At 35.1% G+C, this 22,893-nt stretch overlaps 2 protein-coding genes across 2 annotated transcripts; one reads left to right on the top strand and one right to left on the bottom strand.

Moving 5' to 3' along the window:
- Nucleotides 1–14,729: 14,729 nt before the first annotated feature.
- On the bottom strand, nucleotides 14,730–15,899 carry LOC130726964 (ethylene-responsive transcription factor 4-like). Its single transcript, XM_057578286.1, has one exon. It carries the CDS (start codon nucleotides 15,762–15,764, stop codon nucleotides 15,075–15,077), a length of 690 nt encoding a protein of 229 aa, XP_057434269.1. The 5' UTR covers nucleotides 15,765–15,899; the 3' UTR covers nucleotides 14,730–15,074.
- A 4,837-nt stretch (nucleotides 15,900–20,736) lies between these two features.
- On the top strand, nucleotides 20,737–22,364 carry LOC130726966 (uncharacterized protein At4g28440-like). Its single transcript, XM_057578288.1, has 2 exons — nucleotides 20,737–21,109; nucleotides 21,932–22,364. Exons 1-2 carry the CDS (start codon nucleotides 20,848–20,850, stop codon nucleotides 22,120–22,122), a joined length of 453 nt encoding a protein of 150 aa, XP_057434271.1. The 5' UTR covers nucleotides 20,737–20,847; the 3' UTR covers nucleotides 22,123–22,364.
- The last annotated feature ends 529 nt before the right edge of the window (nucleotides 22,365–22,893 follow it).

Below are 22,893 nucleotides of genomic sequence, written 5' to 3'. Positions count from 1 at the left end.
GTTGTAGATGGTTCGCAGAGAGGGTGTGACATTATAGGGTCTTGTTTTTATAACCAAAAGAGTGAGAGTGGGCTTCTTTTGACAGCTAGAGTAAAAGTAAAATGACAATAGTTTGTTCAGTTAATTGTACAACATAAACGATAAATTAACATAATGGGCTCCTCCATCTTCATCTTGGCCCGAATAAATTCACTAAAGGTGAAAAGTGTTCACAATTATACAATTATGTACTATTAGGTTGGTTGAGGTTCATCGAATCTTCAATCCCCGAACACAATATTCAAGTTGATACTGATTGAGTGTAATCAATAAAAATTCGAACCAATCGGGTTTGCAGGTTGGGACGTACCTACAAACACTCTCAATTTATGTATTAAAAATAAGTTGTTAAGATCACTCGAAGTATATACCGAGTAAAATTACTTTAATCTCAAGTGTTCCAATAATATTTTAAGATATGCTATTAGTTAAAATTTTATAAAATACATATTAAAAGTTTATTGTACCATCAAGCTAAGGCGAATTAGCTCGTAGTTAAATTTAATTAAACTTCTTAAAAAATAAGATATGTTCTTAAGTTCAATTATATAAAATATTTTTTACACTAATCATGTATTAAGGTAGGCCATGATTCACGCGTACACATCGGTGTGCTTTCATGAGGGACATTTTTCATTTAACATACATAAAATATAAGTGTTACTTAATGAAACTTCCATACAAAAATTTCTCAATTTAAATATCAACAAAAGCTACGTAAAGGAGTGTATTATTATCAACACTAATAATATTCCATTGTGCAGATTATATTTGAAGAAAGTAAAGCCGCCCTGGGCCGGCTATGCAAGTGGTGGTAGGCTGCGCATTGAGCAGACTTGATGAAGGCAGCTGATATGATTCTGGGGGCCCATATACAAATTTCTGCAGGTTTTTAAAACAAATTGGAAAGTTGCTTCACACTTTACTTCAATTAATGATAGTTTTGACTTATCTAAAAAGAAAGCACTTCAACTAATTGCGTTATCACTCGTTGAGATTTATTCCCGCATGTTGTAAGTGTCGTTAGGTAACCCTTGGATTATGAATGAACTATGAACATTAACCCAAAAAAAACTAATAGGGTTGAGTCCTTAATTAGCTAAAAAAAAGCATACTTGTCTTTCTTTTAGACACTAATAATTCAGCAGCAGATTTTCTTACTAAAACCACTTTCACTTATGCTGTTTCAATTTGTGTGGAAGAAGTTCTCACTGTGGCGGTTCTTTTTGTTACAATTTTCTTACTCCAATACAAGCATTTGTGAAGACATTAAAACTTTTTCTTTTAAAATCTTCACTTTTGGTATATGACTTTGAGTAACTTTTATAATTTTACATTTAATTTAATTTTATAATGCACGAGATAATGACTAAAAAAATCATAAATAAAATAAAAAGATCAACCCAACCTTATTATGAATGCAAAAAATATACTATATTTTATTATTTAAGCAAATAATTATGGTTAAATCATTGCAATCATTCAACCAATTATTAATCACTGAGTTAACTATGAAATAATTAACACCCACAACGACAATACTGTTTGTGCTTAATAATTATGCAATCGCCTCTACCACCGCATTTATTTGAGCAGAGGAAATTACAGTAGTAGTCATCCTTAGTATACGGAATGCAACTGAGGAGAACGTTGTTGGTGCAACATTTCACGTCATCGTCAGCAAGGGCATGAAATGATAAAGGATGATCCATCGCAATAGCCCCACTCATTCCTTTCTCATAACCTGATTCAATTTTAAAAAAGTTCATTCTAGAATTAGCTTTGTTACTTACTTTGGTATAAAAAAATCATAATCACTGAAAACTGATCGTCCAACAAAGTACTTAAGCGAGTATATATATTCTTAAGCAACAAAGATGAAAATATGGATGATTTTCCATAAAAAAAAAATAGAGAATGGGCATGTAGTTGGCCTTACCTAATAATAAAATTATGATGAAAATGCTAACAAGCGGTAGAAGTCTTCTAGCTCCAACCATCTTCAAATTAACTTGTGCTAGCAACTATTATTTGATAATGGTTTTCTTTGATTGAGTACTGCAAGGTGGATAGTAACATTTATATAGATGGAAGGGACCAATTTTCTTTAATGTTCATTATTTGTGTATAAAGATGTTAATTAATAATTGTTTTGGCCATTACATTATAGTATATACTTATATGTTTTGACCTTTACATTAATGATAATATTAATTTATCATTAATAATTTTTTTTATTAACTATTATATTAAAAATTAAATATAAATATATCAATTTCTCATCAGTAAAAGAAAAACATTAAATATATAAAAGTGTTTTGACCTTCGTATCAATGACACCATTGATTTTTTTCATTAATAATATTTATATTAGTAACTATATTAACTAATAATTAATGATAAAATATCTCAATTTATAACATACGAATGAACTATTAAAATTACTTAATTTAAATTATTAATGACAATTGAGAAAGAAATTCAAAAATAATAAACTAAAACTAAGTAATATTTTTATATTTATATATTATAAATAAATAAATATACTAAGTAATAGAGTTGCTTCATAGATAAGTAAATTTTGATAGTATTAATTAGTTATAAATAATATTTATATTATTAATTATGTTAACTTTTTATTGTAAAATATATGAATTTATCATATATGAAAGTAAAATATTAAATATGTAAAATTTTCTTGACCTACACACTAATGACAATATTAATTAGTTTATAATAAAATTTATAATATTAACTAATAATTTGGTCAAAAAAATTTAAATATATTTAAATACTTAAATTAAAATAATTAAGAGTAGAATACACACCCCTGGAGATTTGTCAAAATGAAATTTCACCGTATTCCTGTCTAAAATATACACTTCACCCACCATCTTTCAGTTTGCGACGAAATATTAGAATATGTCAACAAATCCATATAAAAGATAAATTGGAATGAGACTTTGGAATTTGAGAGTAATTTAGGAAATGTGGTAACACCCAACAATGTCTGTACGTAAAAACAGTTATCTTAATTAATTCAGAAAAATATCAATCAACTTATAAAAATTCGCTTCAACCCCAGCAAAAGGATTTTATTTTTGGCATTTTATTATTTAATATTTGCAAAAGTATTTTTAAAAGAGGAAAAATATTTATTTACGTACAATTTTAGCTTGACGATCTTTGATTCCCACTCTACATATCTTCCGGCATAATGAAGAACTCAAAGCCACATATTCTGATGTCAAGAGAAAAATGTTTTATGAGGTGAAGAGGTAGATATAATAACCTATCACTATAATATTACCATCATTTAAGAGAACGTTAGTTATAAGGTAAAGAGGTAAAAATTACGGATGTGAAGAGATGAAGAAGGAGATATATGGGTTCAGCACAGTTGCGAATACGGCGGCTTCTCAATCATTTTTCTTTTTCTAATTAAATCCTGGTTCTCTCTGTTGTTGCCTTTCTCAATGGAAATTTATAATCTCATGGAACAAGGCATACATAGCAATAAAAAATTACAAATTATAAGAGAAAGATAAGAGCAGCTATAATTAAGATCAGGAATTCTACCAACAAGACATTCTACTGCATTTTATTTGCGATTTTCATGTATTGGACTGGACAGTTAAAACTTTGATACATATTTCCATTCAAAATCATGATCAGTCATTTGATTTACATGGTGTTCTTAATTAAGGTCTTAGCAAGCAACAACATACATACATAACACAGCATCATGTCAGAATCATAACACAAAGCAAATGACTAAAGAAGAAGATTAAAATTACTTGGTTGATGCACTAGAACAGCAACAGTATCCCTTTACTCCGCTTGCAACAGCAAGCAACACAATGCTGGTACTCTTTTTTTATTTTCTTCCCTGGATTGAAGATTTCTCTTCTGCTGTTTTGTTCATCTATTTATACTCTAAACCAGATCTTCATCTTTAATTGTGTGTTTCAAATCTCTGATTTGACCTGATTTACTTGTGATTGTAATTGCTTAATTTTATGGATACTTTCTCGTTTTGGTAAAAAATTAAAGAGAAATTTGATTGTGTAATTTTCTGCTCCAAATTAAATCTTCTTTATTCATTGCTTGAGCTCACTAACAGATCGATATCTAAGTTTTTTTTCATCGGAAAGATAAATTGCACACTCCATGGTTTGATACATGAACCTCCTCACCCTAACTCATATGTTCTCTAGCTCTTTACCACTTGAGCTATCATTCGGGGACAATATCGGAGTCTTTTCATGTTGTTCCCTTAAAAAAAATTATTCTTCTCTTTTCTTTTGATTATTTTCGGATTTTTTAATTTTTTTAAATGAAATAAAATTTGAAAAGGAGAAGCAAGCATTATAAAATTGAGTGTTGATACTTAGTAAATGTTTTGAGTTACGTTTAAGATTCAATGGAAACCGGAAGAGAACTCAAATTGAGGGCTATATTAATGAAATTTCAAGGTATCACTAATTAATGACCAGTGTAATCGGTAGGAGGACTTTTCAAGTCCAATTTGATAGCGATAAAACCTTCCTTTCCTCCTACAGATTTCAAGGAATGGACCACCAAGTGGAATATATATAAGAATATTATCCATATATAGTACAACAATTATGTACAAAGCTAGCTTGTTTGGTTATAGGAGATCAAATTAGGGAGTCAAACACTACACTACTTGCTAGGATGTTTATAACAACCTTAATTATAAGTTGTGTTGTAAAGAGGTATAGGCCGAACTGTGTTACCCCTTTTAGGTCATTCACTTTTGAAACTAGACAAATAATTGTTTGGTTCACCTCCTTAATACACTCAAGAGCATAAAACACCATAATCAAAATATGATAACCATAAGAGATAGGAGACTTTAGATTACCACTAAAAAAAAACTAGGTAAATTACGGTGGTTTTTTGTTTGTAATTTATGACGGTTTCAACCGCCACTTTACACATTAACGACAGTTTCAACTGAAACTATGTTATCTCTTTTTTGCTTATAATTTTTTTTATGAAGAAATGTCTCTCTCAAATAGAGGGAGGATTATATCTCTATAAAAGAAAAATCTGTCATTAAAGGAAGGGGACAAAGGAGAAATTAGTGGTGGAGTAAATCCCATCCGCCATGAATAATGCCCCTCTCTAAAATAGCGAAGAAGTTCATTTCGTCACTAATATGAATTTGCGATGGATAATTCTCATCCCAATTTGCGACAGATAATTTCCGTCTCAACCTACAGCAGTTAAGACGACAGTAGTTAAGTTCCGCCTCAATTTGTGACGGATTAAGAAATAATAATTAGCATTGGTTTCTGCCACAGTTTAAATTCCGTCACTGAATTTGTAGGGAGGGATTTTTTGGCGCTTAACAAGGGATTTCTCCCGTCTCTGAATTTATTTATTTTAGTATGTTCTGGGGCAAGGAGAAACCCCCCGGTCCAAACGCCCAGAACAACCCCCGTCCTGCGAAGGGTGATCGGACCGCTCCGCAAGATTGACAATTCCGCACGACCGGTGAGAGAGACGACCGCCACTACACAAGCAGGGACGGACATCTATCGAATATACCGAGTAATGCTCAGGTACGGGCGAGGTGAAGATCGCCCCCTGGGACGACCAGTCCACCAAGGGCAAGACCACACCCGGGGACGACGGGTCCCCCCTGACCGAGACGGACCGGTCGAAGAACAAGTGGCTCCGTGGCACTTTGAGAAAGATCTAGTCAACTATCCCATCGCGGGCTCCACAACATGTACTTGGGCTCCACAACCTGTACTTTGGAGGCTGAGGTCACATCTCGAGGTCAGGTAGTGGGTTACGATGAACCCTGAGCCGTAGGATCTCTGAGAGTGACAGGCGCCACAGGTGGATCCAACGGTGGGGGAACAAGGGGTCACCCAGATGCCCGAGGCACTCATGACGTTCCTTCGCTGGCTGGGACCCTCCCTTCAGAACTCCAGGAGTATAAAAGGTCTCAAGTTTCCAGAAGTCAATGTATCTATCTCTCACACACACAAAATACAACCAAGGTTTCTCTCAACTAACTTAAGCTTCGGAGTTCTTTGCAGGACCCCTGGGACGGTGACCTCAACTCAACCTTTCCCTACCAACCTCGTAATTTCTTCTCCGTTCTCCGATCGATCAAGGCTTCTCCCTGATCAAGTATATAGTAGAATAGTGAAGACGATTCCCTTTTGTGAGACTAGTTTTATGGTTTATCTAGTATTGGATGATTGGAGTAGCTAGCACCTAGCAGTGAACTAGTCCACCGGTAGGGGTACATATAACATTAATATTTAAAACCAGTGTAACTTGTGAAGGGTGTTTATGATTATTGTAAACAACCTAGTGTATCAATTAAAAGGGGTACGTAGTGCGGCCTGTAAAGTTGTTTATAATTATATGTGAGATCAATATAATCATAAACATCTTTATAAAAATATCTTCATTGGATATGCAATTTTATTCTGATTAAGGTGGAGCGCATTTCTATCACAAATATATAATATTCATGTCAAGGACGACGGCTAGCTCGATAAAATTGGATATTTTTTAATTGACAGTATCATAATTATGCTGGTTATCATGATTCATGAGATCAACCATATTACTTGATAATTAAATTATTATTTTGTCTTGCCATCATCTCCTTATATTCAAAATTTGTTATTTTCTATGATGTGTCACTTGTAGATCCTGCAAGTTTTTGTCTCATTCAGTACTTGTCATGAACATGCATGTATATATGTAGCTAAACAGATAGATCCTATAATGGATTGCTACTCAGCTTTCTTTATTAGAGCTAGCCAGCTATTAGTGGATGATTATACAATTATCGATCATTTTTGGTATTTTCCATTTCATCATGGGATAGGAGGCTATTCTCAAAAATAGAAAATGCACTTTACAATCGTCACTTCACAATAAAATGAACTCAATGGCACTTCTGCTAATCATCAATACATGGTACATTGATCCTGTTCAACATTTCAGAATAAGGGAAAGCATGATTAAATAAAGTATTATTAAGAGCAGCCCCACTGACATATATAAATAACATTGATACTTTACATAGTTTCATTGATTGACATGTAAAACCATAGTTTAATTGACTCAGCAGAGGGTCAGTATTTTGCTTTTTGAACCAATCTTTCCCACCGCATCTGTATAACAGGACTCCAAATTTTACATGGTGTATTGTATCATTATTAGTTAGACCAATTCTCCATGAAAACCTAAGTTATAGTTCATAGATCAATATATATAACTGATAGAAGTGCCAAAATTGAAATGTACAATGGAAGAGAGGGCTACTTCACAATTTCGATATGTCTTGCATGAAAAGTGAGCCCACCATATGTGGGCCTCAAAGAAAATCCCTCAGATTTCATGTGGTCCAAAAGATTTTGAACCAAAAAGAAAAACACCAAAAGATACAAATTTAGGATTTTAAGAAATACATTGAAACTTGGTTTGATATGGTCCATCAATAATGTATAACTGTGGGCTAACCAATATTATATAATTAATGGGGCGGGCAACCCATGATCCAAACGGGTCAAAACCCAAGTATAAATATACAGGCATCACCCCAGCGGTGGGGACCTAATTTTTTATGCATTTTTCCTTATTTCTCTTTGAGTTCTCTCGCTCTGAACTTGTTAACCTGTGATCATAATTTTATGCCGGAACAAAACTAAAATAGATAAACTTAAAACAGAAATTTACCATATAATTTTTAAGATGTTGGAACTAAAATTTTCAATTAAACTCACCTAATATGAAGGGGTTTCACACATTTTACCTTAAATTTTTTACAATTTTTTTATAAATTTGAACTCTCTTATTTTTAAAGAGACCTGAACTATATTATTTTAAAAAAATTACATAGCCGCAGGTGGTCCAGTCCCACTACACCAAATCCCTTTACTATAATTCCACTTTGTTGTGTTAGAGTCTCACTTTATTGTTTATTTTACTAGTGTAACAAAAAAAAAGTCTCACTTTATGTGTAACTGTACGTAACTCCTCTTCACGTGTATCATATGAGAAATTATTTTAAAAATAAATCTTATTATAACACCTACAGTTTCCCATATGCATTTTTTACCATTTATAATCGCTTTATTTACATAGATTAGTAAAATTATTCGAATCCCCTTAGTACGCTGATCGCGGGGTGAGAGATTAGTTTCACAGCTGTCGACTGTGAGAATACCTTGGTCAATAACAAAAAGATTGGTAAAAAAAACAGATTGATGTTTTATTTTTGTCCAAACGTAAATTGAGTTTAAAAAAATAACAAAGATTGAGTTTTAAAAATATTTAATTTTTTTATATAGATTTTTTAATAAGAAAAGTAGTGCCAAATTGGAATGAATATGTTTTAGATTATCTCATGCTCTATATATATATACACATGCAGTGTAGTTAAAATCGCGATCCAGATCGTGGAATCGTACGATTCAGCGATGTTACTCACCTCCACGATCTGGATCGTGCGTAGAATCGCCGGTTACTGGACTCGCGTGGAATCTCCGGCGTGCATCGTGGAATCGTGGAATCTCGGAGCGAGCCCGATTCTGATTTCGACCCATTTTCCGGCTTTTCGACCCGTTTTCCTACTTTCGACCCGTTTTGACCCGTCCCCTCCCAACGGCTGCGTTTTGGCAAAGTGTGGAACCCTAAAATGGAACGCAAAACGCTGCGTTTCAGTTCAATTTAACCAAAATGTTGGCTCCTTCTCCTCTTGCATCCATAACCCACTGCTCTGCTCATTTCTCGTTTCTTCTCATGGCTGGAAGGGGTTCTAGAGTGGTGTTGGAAGGGGGGTTCTAGAGTGGGAAGGGGTTCTAATACTTGAGTTGGGTACTATAGGAACAACCTCTCCTTGTTTCACGCCTTGCTGCTTGTTGCCAATCTGGCAGCTTTGTTATTTGTACCTCTGTTTTTTGTTTTCTTTCCCCTGTATGCTCTTTCTTCAGTTTTTATTTTCTAATGTATGCATATATCTAATGTATGTATATATCTAATGTATGTATTAATGTGCACACATAGATAAACAAATTGTGGAATCGTAGCGAGCGAGTTACGTTTATACGATTTACGATTTTACATCCCCTCTACAATCCTACGTAGGATCACGATTTTGTCAACCTTGTACACATGATTACAGACACAATTTTCCAATTCCAATTCAACAGATCAACTAGAGAACAAAATCCATAAATATTCTGAAATAAAAATACGGAGAATCCTCAATTATTTTCCCCACATGTTGATCTTCCATAATATGGTGCATTTTGGCACTTGGCATATCAAATTGACAAAATTAAAGTATGTATGTATGAATCATCTATTTCAGTTTCCACAACTTATGAAATAATATAAGATTAAACTCCGAATTTTTTTGTTGTTGAGATAATGACTATGACAAAAAACAATGCAGTTTATATTTTCAGCTTTAAGGCGATCAAAGAAGGTGGTGCCATAAAAGAATATGTTAAGCACTCTGACATAATAATTTGTTTATTTGGGACTTGAGAGAAAGATATACTCCTATAATTCAAGACATGGATAGAAAAGAAAACATTTAATTCTTTATAAAGAAAAAGAATTTAATTATTTATGATAGAGAAGGGTCCCACCAGAAATAGCAGCCGCTGTTTCCATGAACGGGTCCTGCCCTTGTTGCATGACACGTACATCCATCTGCATTCCAACATCAACATCAAGCCATCAACATGGGTAAATAATATTCCCCCACCATTCAATTACTAGTTATTTTCTTAAATTCACGCGCCCTTTGCTATCGTGTATTTATAAGAAATGTTATGTGTAGCATAAATTATAGATAGTTTAATTTTTTAATAATTTATATATATATATATATATTGTATTGTTTTGCTTTTGTTTATCTCTTAGTGTATTATGGGTTGAGTACCCCTTATACTCACTTTTAATACAAATTTGACTTATCTAAAAAAAATATATATATAATTTTATTTTTGAACATATAAATAAATATGGCTTCATAGGGAAAAACATACTCTATTTAATTATTCTGATCAATCTCGTACCTTCTCTTCATGATTGACCGTATCAGGTGTTGAGAGTTGAATGTGAATTAAAGTATCACATTTATTAAATATTGACGATGTGAAGAATTATTAAGAGACGTAATTCATGAACACAATGTCTTTGATTTTTGGGGTAAAGATGTAACGCCAATTTCTTTTTTATGTCTTGGTTTTTTGGTCCATGGGCTCCGCTGTTTTCCCAACAAGTGAAATAAGAGCCAATGGTTAGTGTAGTCATGGTGACGGCCCCTTGTGTTGTAAGTCTTCCTAGCTAGCGGTGTTGGTAAGCGACATGTTTTGTTGAAGCAGTGAAGCGAACGACAGTGCAAGTGTGGATAACTTTCGCACTTCGGGAAGGATGTTGAGAATTCAAGGATGAGTTAGAGTCAAAAAAATTGGTCAAATATGAATGAAGCGAAGATTTTATAAGAGAATTGATGTCTCATAACCCGTCTTAAGTTTTTGAGTTCATATATGACGTTAAATTCTCGTCGGTATCTTATTTTCTTGGCGTATGAACCCATGTGCCTCTCCAACATCAGGCACATGGTTGAAATTCATGGTTGTATGTCAAGTTTTATTTTCCTCTAAAGACTTTAACTCGATTGTTAATTGACTTGTTAGTGCGATTTTGCTCCTTTCTATAGGGAGTTCATGTGCTTTCCTTCCCTTTTAGTTTATGCATTTGTCTACTTAGAGCGAATTCTGGTGAGGATTTGATCTCTTAGATCTTCTCCAATGCTAGTTCTTAATTCTTAGTTCTTAGTACTATTCATGTGGGTCCGTACTGTCATATGTGCTTAAGCAACTCTCAAGCAATTTTGCTCCAACCATGAGTTCATAGTTCTTGTTCTTAGTACTATTCATTTGTTCTCACCAACCGCATTATTTATACTTTTTATTTTCATAAAGTAATAAAACAAAAGTAATAAAGTAATTTGGATGAAAGAAAAAATAACTTTGTATACTAAGAACTCAAAAAGTAAAATTCTTTAGACCATTTACAATGGTTTTCAACACTCAACACCACTTTTTATTTTTCCAACACTCCACATCATCTTCTCTCTCCAATTCAACACTCATTCAACTTTTACCTACTCCAATGAATTTTCATTCAACACCCTACCCCACCACTTTTTTATTTCATATTTTTATTCCAAGCCACTTTCTCTCTCCCCCAACGACCAACCAAAACGTGCCACGCGTTCCCACCATCATTTGCTCCCACTTTCTCTCTCCTGCTGCCACTTTCTCTCTCCTCCCTTTTTAGATTCAACTATGTTGAGAAAACTCAACACCTCTCTCATCTCTCCTCTCTCCTCAACTTCAACACAACACTCAACACCACTACACCACTCATTCAACTCTCAACATCACCATTGCACATGGTCTTATATAAGAACCTAGTTCTTATTTGGGGAAAACTTACCTGTAGTACCATATATGCTGTTGGTACTGTTCTCCTATTATAATGATACACGTGGATTATGTGTTTATTTTAAAAATTTAATTAAAATAGTAACCTTCTCCTTTCCTTTTTCAAGTAACCTTCTCTACCATTCTCAAAAATAAAAATACAGCCACCACAGACATGTTCCAAGCTCTGCAAAGAAAATCATCGGAGATGCTCTCGCCTTGTCCAAAATATTCAAGCAAATCACCAATTGCACAACCATCTACGCCCCATCTGAGATGCTCTCGCCCTATCCTCGTCCATCTCTTTTCTTCATCGTTGTGCCCTCCTCCGGCATCCGCCCACTGCCTTCTCCCTTTTCCGGTCCACAAGCATCGTCGTGAAAGAGAGTGTTCTCAGGATCCGGGCTGCGGCGGTGCTTGCGGAGGGAGGGGTTCCAAAAGGCGATGTCGTCGGCGACGTTGCAGATGCAGAGGATGTCGTGGCAGGAGCCGAACGTGCTGATGCGGTTGTTGTAGCACATGAGAGTGTGGTTGAGGTTAACGGCGGCGCTGATGGAGGGGAAATCGACACAGTAGAGGTCGGTTTTGAGGCGGAGGATGAGATTGGGATTGGGATTGGGAGCGCCATGACTTGGATATTGACCGGAATCGAAGGAGGGAGTAGACAGGGAGACGGGAGAGGATGTCGCCGATGACCTCTGCCGGGATCTCCTCCGCCGTGAGGGTTACAAATGGGTAGAAACGGTGGTCAGACACAGACCATATCTATTGCCACCGTCACTTGTGTTTCTTCAATTTCATTTTATTAATGAAAATAAATAATTACACGTGTTTGATTTTAATTGGAGAACAGCACCAACAGCATATATGGTACTGTAGGTAAGTTTTTCCCTTCTTATTTTTGAGAACTAAGAACTCCACGTTATTATCTCCAATGGATAAGAACTCAGTTCTTAGCTGATAAATAAGAACTAAGAACTTTGCATTGGAGATGCTCTTAGCTTTTTGAGTTTGGTGCTTAAGTTGTCATTCCTCCAGAACATACTCCCATCATGAAGAAAAAAAAAATAGTATCATTCGCTTTCCAAATGTGAATTGCGTCTACGGCCTCCCTCTTGGTCGAGTCTAATTATTCGAATAAAATGTGGCATTTGTATTTATTTTTTTGAGATTTGTTTCAAACCTGCCTGATTCACATGAGTACGTTGAAGTTGAACCCTTCAACTACCGAATCTTGTTTGGATCCTGACCGTAAAAGGATGACAAAGAAAAGAAGCATCATTAGACATATATGGATATCTTATTATTATAAATGACCGGTGATTGCAAAATTGTCAAATATATCAATCTTGATTCAGCCCACAAGACAAAGTGGGAATGCAAGGAAAAATTTGTACCTGTAAAACAAAAGAAATTAACTATGGGAGTGGAGTGCAGCTTGTTGCCCAAGATATATACATATTTCTAGAAAAGTACTAGGAGCACTTTCAGCACTAACTTAAGTAATTTTTTATTAATTAAAATTTATGTGTGTTCATTAAAAATATAAGTTTTACTTTTAATTTAGTGGTAATCATATGAATTTTAACTAATTAAAAATGAGTATTAAAAAACCGTTAGAATGAGTGTTATGGCCCTCCTCTTATTTATGTGCAAATTAACCAAAGGGAAGCCAGCTAGTTCATTGGATTTTATTTTAGTCTTTATAGTGTATACTCGAGTTTTGATTTTTCTAAATTAGCACATAAGATGCTTACTTGTGAACAATAATTTTATGATAAATTCTGTGGTACCCAGATTTTTTTTGGTGTGGTGTAATATTTTAAGTTATAATTTTATTGAAAAAAAAGCGAAATGATATATTATTGCAATTTTAAAAAGTTCAATGTGATCGACTTAATGAATTAATTCTTAAGTTTGTTTATGTTATGAAATGCGCAATTTGAAAATTAGGGTTTTTAGTTCAATTTACATTTATGAGAGGTCATAAAAATTTCTTTCATGTGAGGATCTTCTTCATTCATGCTCCGTCGATATTAAACCTCCAAATCTTCCTTTATCCTCTTCCTCTAAGTTTAAATTGTATATTTTCTATTGATTTATTACATTTTAGGTATCACGCCTTGATCTACCTTAAGCTACCACAGCAAACACCTAATTTTATATGTCCTAGTGTTCAGAAAGTACTATTTGGTGTATATTCTATTCCGTTAGACAAAGTCAAGCTCCGTGTTAAGTGCAACAATAGTGTTTCCTAGTCATTCTCTCTATGTTTTTTTTTTATACATCGTAAAATAGTCATTCTCTCTATTAATTCGGTTAGTTAGCATAAATGGAAGAAAAAAATAAATAAAGAATTATAATTAAATATATCAATAATGTTCAGCATACCCAAATCGTATCCAAATTGAAGAAAATTAAATGATAAAATATACATGTGAGTGTAACAGTCTAATGTGCTAGTGATTGATTCATGTGGTAAAGATTTGATTCGGTTGAAGTAATGTCTTATATTTAAGTATTGTGTAAGAAAAAACATGTTAGAAGACCTAACCCTCAGCACATACAAAATACACCCAAAAGCCACCGCACCCAATAACCTTCACAATGCCTTGACCACCGTGCCCTTGGTCACGTCATTGTTATGATACAATGGAGGGGGGAGGCCGGAAGCGGCGAGGGTGTAGTGTTTGGGTAAATCCATGAATGGGAATGAGGTTACAATTTAGCAAGAATCTACTATTAACAAACATAGTACACCATAGATCTTGGCATTTCATTAAATTACTAAATATTCAATGACCAAAAGTGGTTATGCACCGCAATACCTAACTCGTTTTCCTGTATTTTCTTTCATCCATCTTCAATCTTTCCTTTTCTTTGAAACCAAACACAGCAGTAGTGCACCTCAGCACCTGTCTTCTACTACCCAACTCACAAATGGACAATTGAGTAGTATCACCTATACCCTTCACGAAACAACACCTGTCACGTGGCGGCGGATCAATCAACCCCTCAATCAACGACCAATACCATCAATTACGTTTCTTCCACGTCACCTCTCCTTGTTCCTTCAATCCTTAAATTTTCCGTCCACTTCCAGGCAACAACATAACACAAATCCAAAATTTCACATAAGAACTGGGGAAAAAATACAGACACAATTAATCAGATGATCAGACACAATTAGTGCAAAGTTTTCGTGTTAATTTCATTCATATAAAATGAGCTTCAAATCAAAACCATTCCTAATACAACTTAGGTAATTAATTAAAAAAAAACTGGCCTGGGTAACAGTTTCGTCATGATTTCGAACAACAGATTGAAACCGGTGGTTTCTCTGTTGCAAAAAAATTTCAGATGATCCATGATCACCTATGTATTCACACACAGTGCTTGTGCTTGTGCTTCCTTCTTTTTCTTTCTTTATCGGATGTTGCTATTTTCTCTACTTATAAAACTAAAGAGAATTTCTTAATCCGGAAAAATAGAATCAAACTTCAACGATCAGATAATTAATCTGGTTCATCTTCAAGCCATGTCTTCCATTGGAGGGTAGTTAAGGTCGAGATCAAAGTTTCTACCACCAGCTTTTATAACAACACCGCTTTCATAGTGGTTCAGATCGATCACCGAGGACGAGTCTGAGTCGCTCTGGGCTCCGGCCACCGCCTGGATCTCACTCGCCGCCACGGGATGATTGTAGGTGTGAAAATCGAAACCGTAGCGTTGGGAGGCAGGGGAACCACCCACCATGCCGGCACGCAGAATCGCGTCGAAGAACAGCACCTGGTTCGCCGCCGGCATCTGCGGGAACTGGGGACGGAAAGGAAACCGAACGGAAGGTGCCAAGTTGAGATCAAGAGACGATGAATCAGCGGCAGCAGCAACGTCACGGTCGCGGCTGGAAGACTCAACGGTACTGCTCTGGCTCGGGCTCTGGTTCTTGACATTGTCTGAAGGGAAAGGGAAGTTGGTTTTGGCCTTGGGGCCGCGAAACTCTCTTGCGGCGGTGTCGTATGCACGCGCCGCCTCTTCCGCCGTGTCAAATGTTCCGAGCCAGACGCGGCTCTTCTTGCCGGGATCTCGGATCTCGGCAGCGTATCTCCCCCATGGCCTCTTTCTAACTCCTCTAAAATGCACCTCCTTAACGCCGCCGTTGCCGTTACCGTTTCCGTTTCCGCTCACCTTCACGGCGTTGGTCTTATCCCTCGGCGCCATAATAATGATAATTACAACACGTAAATATTAATTTTGATGTAGTTTTTTTTTTTGTTTTTGCAGGAAGAGAAGCAGTGTATAAACTATGAAGGGAGAAAATGGGTGCGGGGTGAGACGCATGGAAGTGAGGGGTGAGGGTTGGTGTTTTATAGATGGGGGGCATGGCATCATGTGAATGGTATGGGGCCATGGATGATGAATGATGTGTCCATAAAAGAGAGAGAGGGGAACACAGTCAACGATGAGTTTGACTGCGCTGGGGAGAAGGGCAAATTGGTAAATTAGTCTCTCTCTTGGCATGTGGGTTGTGTAGGCAGCAGACAAAGGAGTTGGTCTCGTTCTCATCATCATCCTACGGCTGCGGGCACACCTTTCTTTCAATTTTTTCTTTCTTTCCTTCATTCATTGGCTTTGAAACTTTGAATTGAATTCACTCTCTCACACACTTTCACGCGCGTGTTAATTGACATTAATTAATACTAGTAGTATTTTTGTTATGCTAGCGTTTTGATTCGTGGAAATTGGGGTAATTCATTAATTATAGTGCATGAATTAGGTAGTGATTTGTCGGAATTTGGGAGGCTTTTGTTGCTTGATGGCTCCGCAATGGAATAGAAAGAAAGAAAGACGCGCTTATGTTGTGAAAGTGTAATACTGCGCTTTAATAATGCCGCAATTAAAGAAATGTGGTGTCTTTAAATTACTAATTAAAAATATGTAATGTCGATGTAGATGGATGGATTAGTGGAGTACGTAGAAAAGTTGTCGGCGGAATCTTCTGCCTCGCCGCGTGACTTGATAGTTGGATCCATATCTCATCAAATTAAGAAAAAAGGATTATTATTATTTGGAGTGATGAGTGTTGATTTGAAACGTGGTGGCTGCTATTTATTATTGTATTTGTTTTAGTTAATTAATTAATTAATGGGGCATGGGAAACGCTTGTGGGCCAAGACAAATGTGTATACGGCGGCTTTTATTTTTATTATTGTGAAGGAAGGAAGCAAGGAGAGGTGGACACGCGCGCACATTGTCTCATTTAACGCGTCTTGACTATTGCACGCTAAACGGACCATACTGTGTTGGCCTCTTCTTCTGTTTAGACGTTAGGTCATACGGAGTTAATTTAGTTCAAACCGTACATAATATTTTGACCCTGTAACTAAATTGTTAATTCATGCTCCTTCCAAAATGTATATATAGTATATTTAGAAGGTAATTTAGAGTGAAAATTTTGTCATAAAATATATTAAGAGACAATTTTAAAGTTTATAATCAAGATATTTATTAAAAAAATGAAAAAAATTAGACTAAGAAGCATAGGAGGAAGTAGCTGCTCTCAATACCAGAGATATCAAGTTTTTGTGTGTTGCTCTAAGCTGAAAGACCCATTTTAATTTATTTTCTACTAAATGGACATTCATTTATATGCTTTCAACGTTTGTCTGATGTTTACATTTATGGTTACTGATCTATATTTATAAATCCTTCAGCGTAATAACGCACCTTGAGGTGAAAAGATGAGCATGTCACATATTAATTATCCTAATTTTTTTAATATAATTCTAATAGAACATTCAGAAATTGATAACTAGTAAATTTAAAATGAAAAATAGTTAAAAAAAAATTATTGATCAACCTCCTACCGCTTACTACATGAACTGTGGGTGAGGAAAGAAAAGTCAAAAGTTCACATGCTACCAAACCCTAGTGAATTCTTTAAATTGTTCTCCTCATGCTCGGTATAGGCAATGGTAGAACTTGATATTGACATGTATGGTTGCTCCCCCAAACTTCTATATATATAATACATGTTTATATATTTATTAAAAAATATTTATGCACTTAATGGCTAATCTATAAATTTTCCGAAAATATACTATTTTTAAAAATATTTGAGATAAAAAATTAAAATCTATAATATATATTTAATATACACATTAAAATTGTATTTTAACTACCTAGCTTTTTGTTTAAGCCACCATGGGGTATATGCTATTTAAAACCATTTCAAGCAACAAATTGACAGTCAGACACAGGCTCCATTGTTCACACACATCCAAGCAGAAATTCACATGAATCCTTGGTCAAGAAAATAATTATGTATTAAATAATGCCTATAAATATTGATTGATTTACAAAATCTTACAATTAGGTGTGTTGTTTTGAGAAGGGTGAAACACAAACTAGTCTTTCTAGAAAGGTTATGTTGAAGGACGGCAACTTTTTGTAATAGGCTTATTTTCAAATAAAATAAAATAAAATAATGCGAAGTTGGGACCTAATAGCACGAAAGGTTGAAAACGACGTTGTCACATACGGCGATACAACAATAAAATAATGCGAAGTTGGGCAATTTGTGGGGTCTACCAACACGAAAGTATCCACGAAAGAATTGACGCGAAATTCTTGCTTGTTCTCAATTTCTCATTCTTATCCGTACGCGTTTCCTGGGCACTTAACAACCGCAGCCATGACATGAAGCACTGAAGCTGGGTCCATTATCACACGTGTCAGTACTATAATATGCAAACATTTATTGGCTAGAAATGGAGTAATAGAATTTTTTGATTACACTAGTAATATTGGAGTAGAATTTTTGTTTGAAATGTAGGAGTAGAATTTTAAAAGATAAAAACTTGGATATAATATTATGAGATGTCTAAAGTCTAAACCACCCATAAAAGTAATTTTGCCTACTCTTATGAAAAAAAGTTTAGCAATATTTGTTTAACACTTTTTCTGTAATTAATTAAATTCATGTGAGATTTACTAACAGTATGAACTCTATTTTCAATAAATCCTAAATGAATTTCAATTAATTGAAGAAATAGTGTTAAAGTGACCATTGTTATCACTCTTCATAAGTTTGTTTTTACACGGACCTAGCACTCTTAGATCTAAGATTTTGAGTTGTAAAGATAAGAATGAATGAAACTTGTCTTATTAAATGGAGGACTTAACATTTTATAGTGGAGCTAAACCCTAACTCTAAATCAATTACCTTTAGGCCTTACAACAATGTAATGGGCCTCCTACAGTCTAGCCTAGTTTTCAGAGCCCCCTTCTAAAACTTTATAGACGAACCCGCCTCAAATTTGGGACCCCCTTAGGTAGGGTGGAGTCGCCCGACTTAAGGGTGTAGCCTAGTTTTCAGAGCCCCCTTCTAAAACTTTATAGACGAACCCGCCTCAAATTTGGGACCCCCTTAGGTAGGGTGGAGTCGCCCGACTTAAGGGTGTAGCCTAGTTTTCAGAGCCCCCTTCTAAAACTTTATAGACGAACCCGCCTCAAATTTGGGACCCCCTTAGGTAGGGTGGAGTCGCCCGACTTAAGGGTGACCAGCTCACATTCCCGTAAGATGGCAAGACCAAAATTTTGAGTAGGAAATGTGTCTTTGTTCTCACCACTACGGGTGGACCCGCCCCAAGAGCAAGACTCCCTTATGCAGAGCGGGTAACCCATATTAGGATTGGACGAGTCCATAATTCATTTATTTCCTTATAAATAATCATATTAACTGGTACATAAGGGTGATGTAAAGTAAAAGAGTATGTATAGTACGTTCTCTTTCCCATTTATAAGTCATTTAAATCTATTTTACTATGATTAAGAAAATAAATATTAGCAATAAATAGAAAAAAAAGCTTTCCTATAATAATTTTGAATTTCTCTCTCCAAATTATTTTGAATCAAATTAAAACTTTTCAAAATCAACCTATCTTATTTTATATATGAGTGTATGTATTTTTGAAAAAAAAATCAATGTTTCCTTTTTTGAACAAAGTGACTTATAATTAAAAGAAATGAAGTTTTTTATGTAATTTTTTTTTCCTTTAAAATAAAAATCATACCAATTGAAAAGTTTGATGATACGTCCCACAGCAGGACAGATATACGGCTTTTTTATAAGAAAAATATCAATGTACAAGAGTGGCTGCTTATTATGTTACATGGAGTCAAACCCATGCGTTACATGTTGCCTTTTTCCATTTTAAACTTTAGTCGTCCTAAACGTGTTGACTATGAAGGTGATTTTCGGGTATTCTGATTTTGCTTTGGACTTCCATTTTTTCTCTTAGGTGCCTGACCAAAAATATAAACAAGTTGTCACTCAATTATAAAACCGCGGTTGAATTTAAGTTGCGTTTTGTAATACATGTTGGAAAGAAATATGAGTTATGTTTTGTGACTTATATTTTTTAGATGGAAAGAAATTAAGTGGCTTATGTAGTTTTGTTTTTGTCAACAAGTGGCTTTATTTTGGTCAAAGGTCAATAAGTGGCTTATGTAGTTATGTGTAATCTTATAAACACTTAGGCTTGTTAGGTAATCGTCTGGGCCCTTTACCACCCAGCCCAACAACTGGATGAAGAGTTGGCTTATTGGAGTCTCAATGACTTTCATAGCAACTAAAGTTTTTTATTATTAGGTAAAGTAGTAACAATTGTATTGACCACAAAAAAAAAGTAGTATCATTTGTTATGAATATTTGCAAGAGAGTGACCTGCTTTGTTGCCTTCTACTTGCAGTCTTCTATCCATGTAGATGCAATCTTCCTCTGTCAAATAAACGAAGAGTTTTTATCACTCCAATTCAGCATAGCTTGCATCGGCAACATAGCATTTTAATATGATTAACACATTTATGTGTTTAAGTTCTTATCGAATAATCCTGTTAACAAATACTAGCAAAATATTTAATAACAAAAAAATTATAGAGCACTAAGTGTTGGTACAATTGAATTGCATGTAGATTGAATTATAGACAAGGTAGATTCTCATAATTGTAAAGTTATAAGATTGAATTCTAAAAAAGTAGATGAAAGAGATCAGTTGTGTTTGATTTTCAGCTTAAAAGTCCGACATTAAAATTTAGTATCGCACATTGCAATGTCTCAAATTTGAAGGAGATTTTAAACCTCCATTAGGTGAAAACACCTACAATGTAAAAATCAAACAGACACGTCGTTACGATATAACACAAGACAGAAAAATAACAAAAAAAAATTACTATACCATATTACTAGAGAGAGAGAGAGGTGTGTTTGTTCATTGTTGATCGATTGGGGATCTGATAACCAATGGCATCGAATGTGGAAGAAGGGAACACTAACAAACCGGCGAAGAGAAAGCCTGTGTTCACCAAAGTGGATCAGCTCAAACCAGGAACCAACGGTCACACTTTGGTCGCTAAGGTCTTGTCCTCCGACACCGTCCTTCACAAAGGAGCAGGAGGAGGAGGGTCTTCTTCTTCTTCCCAAAACATTCGTCCCACCGTCATCGCCGAGTGCCTCATCGGTGATGACACCGCCACCGTCATCTTCACCGCTCGCAACGAACAAGGTCCTACTTCAACCACCTCCTTTTTGAATAATATTTAGCTATTTTCGATTAAGATTGTGATGATGGTAAATGGGGAGTGGTAAACACTTTACACATGTTTCTGTTTTATGTGTTTAGTTATTCAGATTGTTTGCTTTGAAGGGGACATGAATGAGATTAGGCTTTCTTATTTTATACTCTAAATCAATAAGGCTTGTTTTTTACCCATTTAATTATTGGTACCTGCATCTAACTTTCTATTGAGATCTGTACAGTTATTTTTTGAAATCTAATGTTCATGCATGGGATTCCATAGCCATTATTGTCTTTCATCAGCTTTAATTTCTACTATGTCATTAGTTTTTGTTTCTTTGAAACACCAGGACATTTTTCAGTTTATCTACAGTGATATTGAACAGCATTTTAGTTTTGTCCTTTTGCAGATCCATATGTTGGATATGCTTACACCTGTTCACTATCTGTTAGGAAGACCCGCTTAGAATTCTAGAGAAAATTCTGAACTCAGACTCTTTGTATTTTAGTGAACATGATATTTACAAAGACCATTGGATTATGAATATGTGATGCTCACGGACAAGATTTTTATGTTACATGACTTCATTCAATTTCCCTTCTTGAATAAGTGAAACCTCTAGCAATTAGTTTATTTGATTTGCAGAGCTCATACTCCACATGTATAGTTTCTGGTGATTTCTTCTAGTGAAAGTCATCTTGGATATGTTTCTATTGGTTGGTAATATGGTTTAACATAGGCAGATAACTGAAGGAACTTGTTTTATGTTCTGTTTATGTGATGAGGTTTATTTTACTTTATCTATGCAGTTGAGTTGATGAAGCCTGGAACTACAGTAATTATTCGTAATGCAAAGATTGACATGTTTAAGGGATCAATAAGGCTTGCTGTTGACAAATGGGGGCGCATTGAAGTCACTGAACCTGCAAATTTCGTAGTTAAAGAGGATACCAACTTATCTCAGGTCGAATATGAATTGGTGAACGTGGTTGAAGAATAATTTTATGTGGAAGTACTTTGGTAACTAGCTAGCTGTTAAGGCACAACTTAACTGGTCATATGGATGGGGTGGTATAGATTCTCACTTTAAGTAGCTAGCCAGTATTACTCTTTTAACATGCTTGACATCATTTTGGTTACAAGTAGCAGGGTTATTATGTCAAGTGTTCAATATTAGAATGGATGTAAAACTATCTGTTTGATAACGTGGGGGAATAAACGTACTTACCTATTGAGTATTGATTAAGGTACTCAGACTCTAGCAAAACCCGAGGACTCGAACAGGCAAAAGTACTATTTGGATTCATCACTTTCAAAAATCTCTAAAGTCACTGCAGTTATTGCTTCATAGTTGTCCGACGACTTTTAAGCTGTGACTGTGGAGACTTTAAAAAATTGTTTATGGAAAATTTGGATATGTTCGCCGGATGTATACTGCTGCATCCTGCTTAATCTTGTCTGTCAATTTGGGTGCGTATAATGGACACCAGTCAACTTGGTGGTGTATCCATACACTACAAAAATTAACCACAGGATATAGTATTAAAAAAATTAACGGTAGAGATTGATGAAAGATAGTTGATTACAATTACATTCATACCCTCTAATGGGTTCTGACTTCTGAGATTGTATATTGATCTGGCTTATGCTGTTTTGCTCCCCTGTTTTGCGTGGGTTACTGCTACTGCAACTGCAAGTTCTGCATAATAGGGAATAGCTTGATAGAAGAGGAGGTTTCCAAACGCTGACTCTTGACTAGAATTAATTGGGT

This window comes from Lotus japonicus, chromosome 6, assembly GCF_012489685.1.
Source record: "Lotus japonicus ecotype B-129 chromosome 6, LjGifu_v1.2".
In the NCBI taxonomy this organism is placed as follows: Eukaryota; Viridiplantae; Streptophyta; class Magnoliopsida; order Fabales; family Fabaceae; genus Lotus; species Lotus japonicus.
The sequence above is the reverse complement of the archived record's forward strand: the minus strand, read 5'-3'. Positions and strand labels throughout refer to the sequence as shown.

Bases quoted from the DNA above. Each gene is read 5' to 3' on its own strand.
- LOC130726964 (XM_057578286.1), bottom strand. From the start codon at position 15,764: ATGGCGCCGAGGGATAAGACCAACGCCGTGAAGGTGAGCGGAAACGGA.
- LOC130726966 (XM_057578288.1), top strand. From the start codon at position 20,848: ATGGCATCGAATGTGGAAGAAGGGAACACTAACAAACCGGCGAAGAGA. The intron at 21,110-21,931 runs GTCCTACTTCAA...TTATCTATGCAG, and splicing joins CACCGCTCGCAACGAACAAG to TTGAGTTGATGAAGCCTGGA.